A 13963-nucleotide genomic window follows, 5' to 3' on the forward strand; every position below is an offset into this window, starting at 1 on the left:
AAAGACAGATCTTTACAAAAAAAATAACATAGGTGTTATATTAATTCTTTATTGTTTATTGCTTGAGGATCCAATTCTTTGGCACAGTGGAGGCAACGATTCTTCCCGGGGGTCAAGAAAAGTCCTAAAAACATTCCATAATACTCACAGATCATCATCATAGGATCGGAGGAACATTTCCAACACAATGAGACAAACTTTTCTATTTTTGTCTTTTGCATAAAAGTCAATCCACACCAGGTTCTTCAATCTCCCTTCAGTCTCGGTGTTTCCACATCATCAACACAACCTTTAAATGCTTCTTCGTTTTTTTTAATCAAGTGTTTTCTTTTGTTTGAATCCGAGAAAGTTGAAATCTATGAAGAAACGATGTCAACATCAGGGAATGATGAACATTTCGTTTGTTTTGTAAAATGAAGTGAATTGTCACACAACTAAGGCATTTTGATAGCGGAGCAGCAGAACAAATATTTTATTTATTTACAGAATGCGTGATGTGAGACTCCTCCCCCAGGCGACGGCCAGCCTTCCTCCTCAGTCGTGCTCCACCTCCCTGTCGGCCAGCGACCGCCTCCAGTCCACGTTCAGGGCGAAGCTGGAGCTGCGAGGCCTCTCCTGGACCAGGAAGTTCTTTGGGGGTCCGAACAGAGACGATTTCACGGTGTCGTTCCTCTTCTTCATCAGCGCCAGAGCCGGCGTCATGGGGTCCGGTTCAAACTGCCACGGAAACACGGATTCGTCAAAATGCTGCACAACAAATTGTATAGTACAGTATCACATCCATTCACACCCATTCACCCACTCACAGTGGTCTTGAAGCGGGGTACGGGGGGCCTCCGGTCCGGGCTGCCGGGTTCCTCCTCAGGTCTGCTCAGGTCCATCATGGACCGGGTTCTCTCTGAGCCGGTTCCCTTCTTCAGAGCCCCCGAGGTCCTGAGCTGGATCCTCCTCATGATGTCACTGAGGGAGCCGAAGCTGTCGGCGTGCGGCAGCCTCACCGCCACGGCTTTCTGAGAGGACAAACCTGGGTTACGCCCTCCGGAGCTTCGCTCTGCTTCGTTTATACCCCAGACGGCGGCTTCTTACCCGAGAGGACGGGGAGTTCTCCAGTCCCCAGCTGCTCTCCTCCTCCTCCTCCTCCTCCTCCTCCGGGACGCAGTCCGTCCTCCAGCGCTCTCTTCTCAGCGCAGATAAAAATGTATGTGGAGACGCCTCTGCCTTATTGTCCTGTCGTGTTGGACTTCCGTCATGGAAATGATTGTTTGGCTCTTTGGAGAGTTGAGTCATGACGGCCGTCTTTATTCTCTGTTCTATCCTGCGGGAGAGAAAACATTGACTCCAGGAATGGATGGATGGATGGATGGATGGATGGACAGATGGATGGATGGATGGATACGTTCTCTCTGTTACCTTTGCATTCGGTCTGGAACGGCTGCTTGTGCTGCCGAGGGCTCGGGGAGTCTGGGGATAATCGTGACCACAGACTTAAACCTTATTCAGTAACATGCAGTCGGTGTGAAAATGACTTGGGCCGCGTCCCAATTCTCCCCCTTAGCCCTTCATCTTACCCCTACCCCTTTGAAATGCGCGTTCACCAGAGTCTGAGGGGTGTCCCACTTCACTACTGTGCTGAGGCGGAGGGCTATTCACCCCTCTAAACGGAGCATTTACAGATGCACACTTTAAACAGAGGGGTAGGAGGACATGGCGCCAAGGACTCACATTTCACATATATACGCTTCTAAAGTTAGCGCTGCCGTTTGCCGTATGGAGCTTCCGTGTGTCTTTGTTTGGTAGAGACCGTGTTTATAACATCTTATTATTACACTGTAGAGTTCCACAGTCTTCTAATATGGGTGTTTTGAAAACAGGGACCCCCGAGCAAACAAGGAAGCTCCTCCGCTTTCACGTGGTGAATGAGGAAATATTTCTGAAGTCCAAATACGGCGCAAAAAACTGAAGTAATCCACGTCTCCGTCTATTTCTTCACCTTGATGTGGAAACAAAGCAGCCAAGCTGCTGCAACACGTTGAATTTGGGACGGCGGCACGACGCTCCTGCTGGAAAATCAATAAACATCCGTGGCTGAGCTCTGCTGATGTAATGGCGCCGTGTTATGATGTCATAACTGTGAGACGGAGTGAGAGGGGCGGGGCTGAGCAGAGGGAGAGCGGCGGGGCTGAGCAAAGGGAGAGGGGTGTCCCAAATCTGAAGGCTGAAACTTTTATCCCTTTGCATTTGCCCTCATTTTGGAGGGGAAGGCGGAGGCGGAGGGCTAAGGGGTAGGGGTACAAAATTGAATTGTGATTGGGCCTTGGACTCACCTGGAACTGGTGAGTTGATCTGGTGCAGCAGGTTCCAGTGGGGAGGAGCTGTCGTACATCCTGCAAAACACAAACACACTCAATCAAACCAACTTCTTGAAAAATGTTGAACTCGTGTTCTTTTCTAAAGAGACGTTGAATCAGAGGTTCAACGTTCTTGTTAAAAACAATCGCACCTATAAACTGTAAAACAAAACCTGAAACGTCAGCGCCAAGAGTCGAACTTCCATATCGATGACGGGAGACGTAAACAAATAATGTTTTTTAGGCCTGAGCAAAAACAAATAAACGAACGTACTTTACTTTCCTGCCTAAGTACGTCTCATCAGAAACCCTATATAGTGTCATCAGGGGGTTTAGCCAATCCTAATCAAGGTAGGTTCCTCCCCTTTGACTCCTCCCACAATTAGGCACATGGCACCACAAGAGGAAGTACTTCCTCCTCTTCCCAATATGGGCATGTGTGGGCGGAGCCGGTCCAGCTCACACAGACACAGCAGATTCTGAATGCAGCCCGAACGTCTTTGTTTTTATCTTGACTTCAACCCAAAGCCTCTTCCTTCATAAAGCCATACCGGTAAATGTCTGTGGTTCTGTCCACCGCTCACACTCGCCATCGATAACAACCTACTGAGCCGAACCGGGAGGAGCTGGAACCGCCTCCACCGGACCGCCGCTCATTCAAGAACCCAGGGAAGGTTTGGTGGAGACGCTCCAGGTACGGTACCTTCTCCTCTCCACTAACGGCTCGTCCCCGCCGGCGAATCCGTCCCAATCAGGCAGGTCCTGTCCCCCCGGCTGCAGTCGTTGGACCAAAATGTCCCCGTATTGGTGGAGGGGGCTTTCGGACAAGCCGCAGCCGCCGTCCCTCTGGACGACGCCCATGGCCTCCCAGTCCAGGAAGCAGTCCGACGGTGGCGACGGCGGGTTGGCGTCCTCCGGCGCCATGGAGAGCTTTTTGTGTATCGCGGGATCTGAAAAGTCCTTCAGCTGCTGCGACACGCTGGAGCGGCTTCCCGCGGCGCTCCACGTCTCGCTGGCCGGCGTGGAGGCGGCGTACAGGATCCTGAACTCCCGGTCGAAGGCGTCGACGGCCGGTCCGGTGAGGACGGTGACGAGCTGCCGGTGCAGGTGAGCGTCGGTCCACGTGAGGCTGCCGGGCACAAAGAAGGAGGCGTCAGGTCACGGTCACGAGGCGGGACGGGGGTTCGGAGGGAGGACGGCGAAGGCGCGTGGCTTCACCTGTAGCTGCCATGGATCACCGTGTCCAGATCCACCAGCAGGAACTTGTTCTTCATTTCCCCGACCACCATCCGGCCGGTTCTGGTGCAAAAGCTTTTCCCTCCCAAGATCCGGACCCGCATGTTCTGTCACAAGGCAAACCAAGAGTACATCACACAACAGTGTGTTTATCTCTACTGACACTGACTCCTGAGGCACCAGATGAAGTTGTGACCAATCAGCTGGAGGTTAAACTGAATGAGGCTCAGGTGTTTGTCCAGACGTGTCACTTCCTGTTAGGATCCCGTCGTGGTTCTATGGACGCATGAGAGGGTTTTTCTTGCTTTTCACTTCAACTATTAAGCTTGTATTTAATGGCACTCGATACTATACCATAGTACTGTAGTACTACAGTACTATGGTACTACAGTACTACAGTGCTATGGTACTACGGTACTCTGGTGCTATGGCACTACAGTACTACGGTACTACGGTACTATGGTGTTATGGTACTATGGTACTCTGGTACTATGGCACTACAGTACTACGGTACTATGGTATTATGGTACTATGGTACTCTGGTACTATGGAACTACAGTACTATGGTACTATGGTATTATGGTACTATGGTACTATGGTACTATGGCACTACAGTACTATGGTACTATGGTATTATGGTACTATGGTACTATGGTACTCTGGTACTATGGCACTACAGTACTATGGTACTATGGTATTATGGTACTATGGTACTCTGGTACTATGGCACGACAGTACTATGCTACTATGGTATTATGGTACTATGGTACTATGGTACTCTGGTACTATGGCACTACAGTACTACGGTACTATGGTATTATGGTACTATGGTACTACAGTACTACGGTACTATGGCACTATGGTACTCTGGTACTATGGTACTATGATACTACAGTACTAGGGTACTACGGTGCTAGGGTACTATGGCACTACAGCACCATGGTACTACCGTACTACGGTGGTATGGCACTATGGTACTATGGTACTATGGTACTATTGTACTACAGTACTACGTGATACCAAAATGCAACCGCTGCCTTGCAGAATCAATCGATTTAAAAAGTTTTTAAGTCAGTCCTTCTATATCGTCCGATTCTAGACTGAGACACGGTGATAAGAACATTTTTCTTTTGCAGATTTCATCCTCAGACGATTCTTTCATCACCGACTTAAACGCTGAATGCTGCACAACCGGTTTGTGTGTGTGTGTGTGTGTGTGTGTGTGTGTGTGTGTGTGTGTGTGTGTGTGTGTGTGTGTGTGTGTGCGTGTGTGTGTGTGTGTGCGCGCGACATTCCATTCCGAAACGTACAAATGCTGCGTGTCCAGATTGTTTGCCGTGCAGCCTTGTGTCCCTCTCTGTACCTGAAGGCCTCCTGCTGTGATTTATTGGAGGTGCGTTTGTTTTTTTCCCCCCGTCAGCCAGCCGATTGGCCGCCGGCTGGCGTGGAGGCGGGGCCTCACCGGGTGCCGCAGCCTGCTGAGCGTGAAGTTCTCCTGCGTGGTCCTCCGGTTCAGGATGATGTAGATGGGGACGCCGCGGGACGCCACCAGGTGCAGGTCGCCGATGATCACGCCGTCCGTCAGACTGTCCGTCACTATGGCAACCAGCTGCACAGCAGAGGGAACGACTGTCAGGTTCAGAACGACTGCATGGAGGGAAAGAGACTGTAAAACTGAGGATTTAACATGAACGTGGCATGTTCCATTACTTTTGTTGTATATATATATATATATATATACTTGCTTTTTATAGTGCAGAGAATAATGTTAAAATACTCAATCATATACTATTGATATCATTCAATCTAATTTTATTATTATATTCTTATTACGTCTTCATAGTTTCTTAATTTTCCTTCTTGGATTCATACAATAATGAATAAATATCATATATTTGTCTGTCCGTCGTCACGTTTCTGTTTTCCACGCTGCTTTAATGCAGCAATTTCTCTTCACAATAAAGTTTATCCATCCATTATACATCAACGAACACAAAAACTCAAATAACTGAAAAAATCTACAAAAATATACCTAAATGTGAAAGTCAGTCTTCAAGAGATTTCTTTCGTTATATTGTCTGAAATTAAATCACTGTAGTTTGTATGTGGCTGGTTTAGAGTGAGACGTGATTATTTATTAAATATTTAGTCAAACTAACAATCCAAATAATAATAATATATATATATATATAGAATTGCTCGGCGGCTGCAGACCTGGCTGGCCCTCTGCAGGTGTCGTCTGATGACCTCCCTGACGGCGGGCTCGCCCTCGGCGGGGGGGCTGGTGTGCACGGTGACGCTGCCCTGCTGCAGCCAGGGCTCGGCGTCGGGCCAGCCCAGCTCCAGGTTGGGGGTCGGCATGTCCGTCTCGCAGGGGAAGTAGGTGGAGCAGAATTCGCCGTCCTCGCCGTCGTCGCCGTAGCCGCCGGGCCCGTCGGCGCCGTTCTCCTGCGGCGGCGGGTTGAAGCGGTAGCTCTGGGCCCAGCCGGTGACCTGGCCCACCTCGTCGGGGGACAGGAAGCAGCCGGAGCGCTCCGTGGAACTGTAGAAGGCCTCGGGCCCGTCGGCCAGCAGCCGCTCCACCGCCTCGCGCTCGCGCTCGCAGTGCAGGAAGCCGGCCGAGGCCTCGCTCACCGGCAGGAACACGGCGTTCTCGTCCAAGCTCTGCTCCTGGGAGTCCGACATGGCGGCGGCGCGACGCCGACAGAGGGGTCTCGCTTACTGACCGAGGCCGCGGGGCGAGGCGGTCCGAGGCCGGAAGGAGTCCGTCTTCATCCTCCCCGGGGACGTCCCTTCCTTCATCCCTCCGGCAGAGTCAAGATCCTGGGCGGCGGCGCCCTCGAGGGACCAGGTGAAACTCAGAATCAAGGGGGGGGGGGGGGGGGTGGTCGGTTTGGAACGGAGGAGAAGGAGGTGAACGCAGGCGACACTCACCCTCCGGACGCCGGATTCCTGCTGGTCTGAGAGGATCTGAGAGGATCTGAGCTGCAGCAGCCTCCCCTTCCCTCCCCTGCCCTCCCCTCCCCTCCCACCCCCGCCTGTCCTCCGGCTCCTCGTAACCCTTCCACTCCTTGTTTCTGACTTTGTTCTCAGATTCCAAACATTCTGAGCGGCTGACAGACCTGAATGCTGCAGCGCCACTCATTCATGAACTCCCGGCCGGCAGCGTCTCGGTTTCACGCAACAGCAGCGACACTTCGCCCGTTTCTTTCCCCTCTGATCTCGCCTCATCGCTTCTCATCGCTTCTCATTGGCTCTGGTCCCGTCGCTTTGTGCAAACTGCACACGGAATCTTTCTATTCATCCAGTTACATTCATTCAAAATCCCGTGTTTACCTGAGCAGCGTTTCCTGTTGCCGAGGAAACGCTGCTGGTCGGACCGCATGCCTCGCGTTGCTTTTCACTGTGCGAAGTGTCAGTAGAGTAAACTGTGACTGTGACACGACGACGAGTGAGCAGAGGACAAACAAAGGCGTAGAGCGCGTGGCTCAGAGGATTCGATTCTGCTCATGGAACTCCGGAGCGGCGCTGCAGAGACCCGACGTTGCATCTGCTGCACGGACTTTCCACATTTTCAGGGAGCGTCCATGCACTTTTGCACAAAACCGCAGAGGGTTTCTTTCTCCTGGTGACGCCTTGTTGGACGCAATTCTTACCAACTCAGAGGTTCTTTTTGAGGAAGTTATTGCAAAGCGTGTTTCCACGGAGATTACTTTGGAGGAACAAGATTGGCCAGAATCTCCCCAGAAACAGAGGAAGGCTCATTTAAACAACCCATCAAATCAACAAAATGTAAAGAATAGCGTCTAGTACTTCAGTAATTACGAGCTCCAGACAACGACCTCAGGCGAAACAGAGAAACACGTTTATTGTGGATTTGTTTGACTCGTCCATGTAACACACCGACACCAGATTTCGCTCCTCCGGTACGACTCAGCGAGGCCTTTCAGGGCGCCATGACTTCATGTCACATACTGCCGGAGGGTGGGGCTGGGGGGGAGGGGGGGGGGGGGGGGCGTCTCACTGCTTCTTCCGGAGGTGGACGTAGAGGACGGCGCTCACCAGCAGCAGCGGGACGCAGAGCCAGGCCAGGACGAAGCAGTAGCCGAAGCGGCCGCCGCTCACGTCTCTGGAGTCGTTCAGGATCTCCTTTCTGTGGAAGCTGAAGATCAGGCAGGCCGCCATGTCCGTGAACCCTGCGGAGACCCGGGACACAAAGACCAGACAGACATGTTGGACACTTGTTGAAACAGACTGAGGCCCCGTTTACACCTGGCTTTTTTTTTTTTTTTTAACTGATATTTCCTACGGAGCCCCCGAAGGAACACGGAGGAAAAAACCCCAAAACTATCTCGGGATCTCGCAAAACTATCAAGCACTGCTTGAATGTCTTTATATTTTAGGCCGATTTCAAAGTAAAACTCTGGTACGGGTGGGTGTCCTCCATTAATTTTAGGTCATTTTATTGTCTGTTTCTACGACTCAAATTAAAAAAAGGTGTTTACCTGCGAAGGTCTGGCAGAGACCAGTGAAGTAGAAGAGTCTTCCTCTGGACATGACGAAGAGCTGAGCCACGAAAACCAGGAAGGAGACGGAGGAGAAGACCAGCGACAGGATCATGAGGGCCTGGACGGACTGCAGCCAGTCTGAGGAGGAGAGCCGGGAGGAGAACCGAGGAGGAGAACCGAGGAGGAGAACCAGGGAGGAGAACCGAGGAGGAGAACCAGAGAGGAGAACCAAGGAGGAGAACCGGGGAGGACAACCGGGGAGGAGAACCGGGGGAAGAGAACCGAGGAGAGGAACCGAGGAGGAGAACCGAGGAGGAGAATCGGGGAGGAGAACCGGGAGGAGAACCGGGGTGGAGAACCGGGGAGGAGAACCAAGGAGGAGAACCAGGGAGAAGAACCGAGAAGGAGAACCGGGGAGGAGAACCAAGGAGGAGAACCAGAGAGGAGAACCAAGGAGGAGAACCGGGGAGGAGAACCGGGGAGGAGAACCAAGGAGGAGAACCAGAGAGGAGAACCAAGGAGGGGAACCGGGGAGGGGAACCAGAGAGGAGAACCAAGGAGGAGAACCGGGGAGGAGAACCAAGGAGGAGAACCAGAGAGGAGAACCAAGGAGGAGAACCGAGGAGGGGAACCAAGGAGGAGAACCGGGGAGGGGAACCGGGGAGGAGAACCAAGGAGGAGAACCGGGGAGGAGAACCGAGGAGGAGAACCGAGGAGGAGAAGCGGGGAGGAGAACCGGGGAGGAGAACCGAGGAGGAGAACCGGGGAGGAGAACCGGGGAGGAGAACCGAGGAGAACCGGGGTGGAGAACCGAGGAGGAGAAGCGGGGAGGAGAACCGGGGAGGAGAACCAAGGAGGAGAACCAGAGAGGAGAACCAAGGAGGAGAACCGAGGAGGGGAACCAAGGAGGAGAACCGGGGAGGGGAACCGGGGAGGAGAACCGAGGAGGAGAACCAAGGAGGAGAACCGGTCAGAGCTGCAGGAAACAATCAGAACCCAAAACAGTGGAAAGAAAAGTTGAAAAAAACAAAACTCACCACTTTCACTGGTGGCGGTACACAACCAGGTTCCCGTCTTGTTGTCATGGAAACAGTTGTACCAGAGGTCGGTGATTTCTGACTCGGCCCAGATCCACCACGACTGTCCGGGATTTGAATTCTTTTATTTTTTTTATATATTTGAATAGGTTTTATTCGAATAACACAGAATAATAATGAGATTTACTGAAGGGAAGACTTGAGTTTCACCTTTTCCACCGTGGCGACGAGGAGCAACGTCAACGTGACCAGATGGAGCAGAGTGAGGGAAAGCAGTAGGAAGACCATGGCCGAGGAAGAGGAGGAGGAAGAGGAGTGAGGAAGACTCCGGTGTCCCGCCAGCAGAAGGAAATCACTGCAGGTTGAGTAAAAGACAAGATCAATCAGACAGTTGCTTCTAGAACTCATCAACTTTCTGGGTTTTTTTCACTCAGGTTGAACTTTTATAACTTTTTTTCTGCAGATTTTATTTTTATTGATCAAACGAGAGATTGTTCTGTGTTTAAATTATTCATTAAAATAATGTAGAAAGAAGTGTCTTTTATTTTGAAAATAAACTTCTCACTTTAACATTCGATATATTTGTGTGAAGATAGAAACTATTGATTCACCAACCAACCAACCAACCAACTATTGATTCACCAACCAACCAACCACTGATTCACCAACCAACCAACCAACCAACTATTGATTCACCAACCAACCACTGATTCACCAACCAACCAACCAACCAACTATTGATTCACCAACCAACCAACCACTGATTCACCAACCAACCAACCAACCAACTATTGATTCACCAACCAACCAACCACTGATTCACCAACCAACCAACCAACCACTGATTCACCAACCAACCAACCAACCAACTATTGATTCACCAACCAACCAACCACTGATTCACCAACCAACCAACCAACCACTGATTCACCAACCAACCAACCAACCACTGATTCACCAACCAACCAACCAACCAACTATTGATTCACCAACCAACCAACCACTGATTCACCAACCAACCAACCAACCAACTATTGATTCACCAACCAACCAACCAACCAACTATTGATTCACCAACCAACCACTGATTCACCAACCAACCAACCAACCAACTATTGATTCACCAACCAACCACTGATTCACCAACCAACCAACCAACCACTGATTCACCAACCAACCAACCAACCACTGATTCACCAACCAACCAACCAACCAACTATTGATTCACCAACCAACCAACCACTGATTCACCAACCAACCAACCAACCAACTATTGATTCACCAACCAACCACTGATTCACCAACCAACCAACCAACCAACTATTGATTCACCAACCAACCACTGATTCACCAACCAACCAACCAACCAACCAACTATTGATTCACCAACCAACCACTGATTCACCAACCAACCAACCAACCAACCAACTATTGATTCACCAACCAAACACTGATTCACCAACCAACCAACCACTGATTATCCAACCAACCACTGATTCACCAACCAACCACTGATTATCCAACCAACCACTGATTCACCAACCAACCAACCAACCACTGATTCACCAATCAACCACTGATTCACCAACCAACCAACCACTGATTCACCAACCAACCACTGATTATCCAACCAACCACTGATTCACCAACCAACCAACCAACCAACCACTGAGTCACCAACCAACCAACCAACCAACCAACCACTGAGTCACCAACCAACCAACCAAACAACCACTGAGTCACCAACCAACCAACCACTGAGTCACCAACCAACAAACCAACCAACCACTGAGTCACCAACCAACCAACCAACCAACCAACCAACCAACCAACCACTGATTCACCAACCAACCACTGATTATCCAACCAACCACTGATTCACCAACCAACCAACCAACCAACCACTGATTCACCAACCAACCACTGATTATCCAACCAACCACTGATTCATCAACCAACCAACCAAGCAACCACTGAGTCACCAACCAACCAACCAACCAACCACTGAGTCACCAACCAACCAACCACTGAGTCACCAACCAACAAACCAACCAACCACTGAGTCACCAACCAACCAACCAACCAACCAACCAACCACTGATTCACCAACCAACCACTGATTATCCAACCAACCACTGATTCACCAACCAACCAACCAACCAACCAACCACTGAGTCACCAACCAACCAACCAACAAACCAACCAACCACTGAGTCACCAACCAACCAACCAACCAACCAACCAACCAACCACTGATTATCCAACCAACCACTGATTCACCAACCAACCAACCAACCAACCACTGAGTCACCAACCAACCAACCACTGAGTCACCAACCAACAAACCAACCAACCACTGAGTCACCAACCAACCAACCAACCAACCAACCAACCACTGATTCACCAACCAACCACTGATTATCCAACCAACCACTGATTCACCAACCAACCAACCAACCAACCACTGAGTCACCAACCAACCAACCAACAAACCAACCAACCACTGAGTCACCAACCAACCAACCACTGAGTCACCAACCAACCAACAAACCAACCAACCACTGAGTCACCAACCAACCAACCAACCAACCAACCAACCAACCACTGATTCACCAACCAACCACTGATTATCCAACCAACCACTGATTCACCAACCAACCAACCAACCAACCACTGAGTCACCAACCAACCAACCAACCAACCAACCAACCACTGAGTCACCAACCAACCAACCAACAAACCAACCAACCACTGAGTCACCAACCAACCAACCACTGAGTCACCAACCAACCAACAAACCAACCAACCACTGAGTCACCAACCAACCAACCAACCAACCAACCAACCACTGATTCACCAACCAACCACTGATTATCCAACCAACCACTGATTCACCAACCAACCAACCAACCAACCACTGAGTCACCAACCAACCAACCAACCAACCAACCAACCAACCACTGAGTCACCAACCAACCAACCAACCAACCACTGAGTCACCAACCAACCAACCAACCAACCAACCAACCACTGAGTCACCAACCAACCAACCAACCAACCAACCAACCACTGAGTCACCAACCAACCAACCAACCAACCAACCAACCACTGATTCACCAACCAACTATTGATCCATCATCCATCCAACCAGTGAAATGTCACTGAACCAGAGGTTTTCCTCTGGTTGTGTTTTGAAGGAGCCTCGTGAGTCGACATCATCCTGAAGTGAATGAAAGTGAAAACTCTCTTTTCAGTGTTTATTTTAACGATAGTTAATGTCTGACAGGCGACTAGTTAACCTGGTTGAGGGTATTAAGACGAAGCCACTCCTCCCATCAGACCCTCTGGACTCCTTCAACCTCCAGGAGAGCGTCTAGGAGTTTTATTCCCCGTGTGGAGGAAGAAGCAGCAGGAAGAGCTGAGGGAGAGGAAGCGGCTGGCTGTGAGCCAGTGACTCAGGCTTTCCTTATGTATTCACATAAACAGTTACTGCAGCAACCGGAGGGGAGGAAAGTCAATACACTTTTCTTTTTCTACCAAGGAACTGAGGACAGAAGCATGAAGGAGAGTTTCAGAAAGTTTCACTTCCCCTCGATGCAGCCACTGAATATGAGACTTTTCCAGTGCAGACCTCTTTAGGAACATTGACTTTATGAGATTGTTTGGATTTGGTTTAACAAAACCAGAAAATACGTCGTATTTTTGCATTAATTCAAAAAAAAAAAAAAAGAAGAAAAAAAAAGCTTCTTTTTAAGAGCTTTCAATAGATTTATTGATTCTCCTCTCTTCTGCACATCTTCCTCCGTTACTCCTTCGCTCACATGCTTTTATTTCTGCGGGGTGAAGGCTTGCTCTGTGTAGCAGTCTGACGGGTGAGTAAACTGACCGTCCTCCGTCAGTTTGGTCACGTCTGGGTGTGACAGCGTGTGTCAGGAAGACGACACTTCTAGATTGTCTTGTTGTTTTGGTTTCTCTGGACGAAGACCTTACCGGTTCCGTCTCCAACGTCCGAATCATCCGGTGACGCTCCGGGTCGCAGGCGGGCCGAGAAAGTTCACTTTCTCAGCTCTACTTCCTCTCTCCTTCCAGATGTTTGACGCCCCAGAACCTGGAGAGACGGAACACATGAGGAGGAATGTGGAGTCGAGATATAGGAGGAGTCCTCAACAGTCATTTCCTCCAAACCACCCCCCCCCCCCCCCCATCCCCCTCCCCCTCCACCCTCAATCCTGCGGTCTGGACCAACTCCACACCAGAAACAACATTCCTCTGGAGGCTTGCTTCAAAAACGTCCCTCCAGGAAACATGCACCGATTACGACCCACTCTTGAAGTCAGACCACCCAGGACAACAAGGCACAGCGTCTAATCCCAGATTTAATCTCCACAGACAGAACCATCGTCAGCTCCACCCCCCCCCCCCAACACTTTAGAATCAAGTGTGTATGACTTCCTGTTGCAACCTTCAGGTGGATAAAATGCCTGAAAGGATGATTAGACGTTCGTCTGAACAGTAAGGACAATTCTCCAACGCTCCAGTGTCCAGTTGTTGTCATTAATGCACAGGTGGAGTGAAAAAGGATGAACGCTGACCTAAAAAAAACCTGCATTTCCAACTTTCCAATCGTTAAATTGATGGTTTTGTTTGCTAAAATAAAAAATTAATAAATCATTAAAAAGCAGATGATGAACGGGCCTACACCAGGTGTAAATCTCCTTCCCACCTGTGCGCTCCACTTCCTGTGACCTATGCCCTCTCACACAAACAACCTGCGCCCCACTACCGCCATCTAGTGTCCAAATCATGCAACATCAACTAAATATCTAAATAAACC

General features: G+C 50.1%; 2 protein-coding genes across 4 annotated transcripts; both read right to left on the reverse strand.

The window, feature by feature from the left end:
* Positions 1-95: 95 nt before the first annotated feature.
* fam83e (family with sequence similarity 83 member E) lies at positions 96-6346 on the reverse strand. Of its 2 annotated transcripts, XR_013936599.1 has the most exons (10): positions 5799-6346; positions 5047-5193; positions 3567-3691; positions 3052-3477; positions 2325-2384; positions 1411-1461; positions 1087-1315; positions 807-1010; positions 485-717; positions 96-356 (listed from the first exon to the last, which is right to left on the reverse strand). XR_013936599.1 is itself a non-coding variant. In XM_080495175.1 (9 exons), the coding sequence occupies exons 1-9, from the start codon at positions 6267-6269 to the stop codon at positions 535-537; spliced, it is 1896 nt and encodes a 631-aa protein (XP_080351301.1). In that variant the 5' UTR covers positions 6270-6346; the 3' UTR covers positions 96-534. The 2 variants fall into 2 exon arrangements, 1 of the variants encoding a protein (XP_080351301.1); XM_080495175.1 differs by having other exon boundaries at positions 96-717.
* Positions 6347-7426: 1080 nt separating this feature from the next.
* Positions 7427-13252, reverse strand: emp3a (epithelial membrane protein 3a (MAM blood group)). 2 transcript variants are annotated; one of them, XM_080494521.1, is made up of 5 exons: positions 13120-13252; positions 9340-9484; positions 9130-9232; positions 8090-8230; positions 7427-7780 (listed from the first exon to the last, which is right to left on the reverse strand). In XM_080494521.1, exons 2-5 carry the CDS (start codon positions 9415-9417, stop codon positions 7605-7607), a joined length of 498 nt encoding a protein of 165 aa, XP_080350647.1. In that variant the 5' UTR covers positions 9418-9484; positions 13120-13252; the 3' UTR covers positions 7427-7604. The 2 variants fall into 2 exon arrangements, with proteins under 2 accessions (XP_080350647.1, XP_080350646.1); XM_080494520.1 differs by having other exon boundaries at positions 9130-9250.
* Positions 13253-13963: the final 711 nt, after the last annotated feature.

This window comes from Blennius ocellaris (genome assembly GCF_963422515.1).
Source record: "Blennius ocellaris genome assembly, chromosome: 4".
Taxonomy (NCBI): Eukaryota; Metazoa; Chordata; class Actinopteri; order Blenniiformes; family Blenniidae; genus Blennius; species Blennius ocellaris.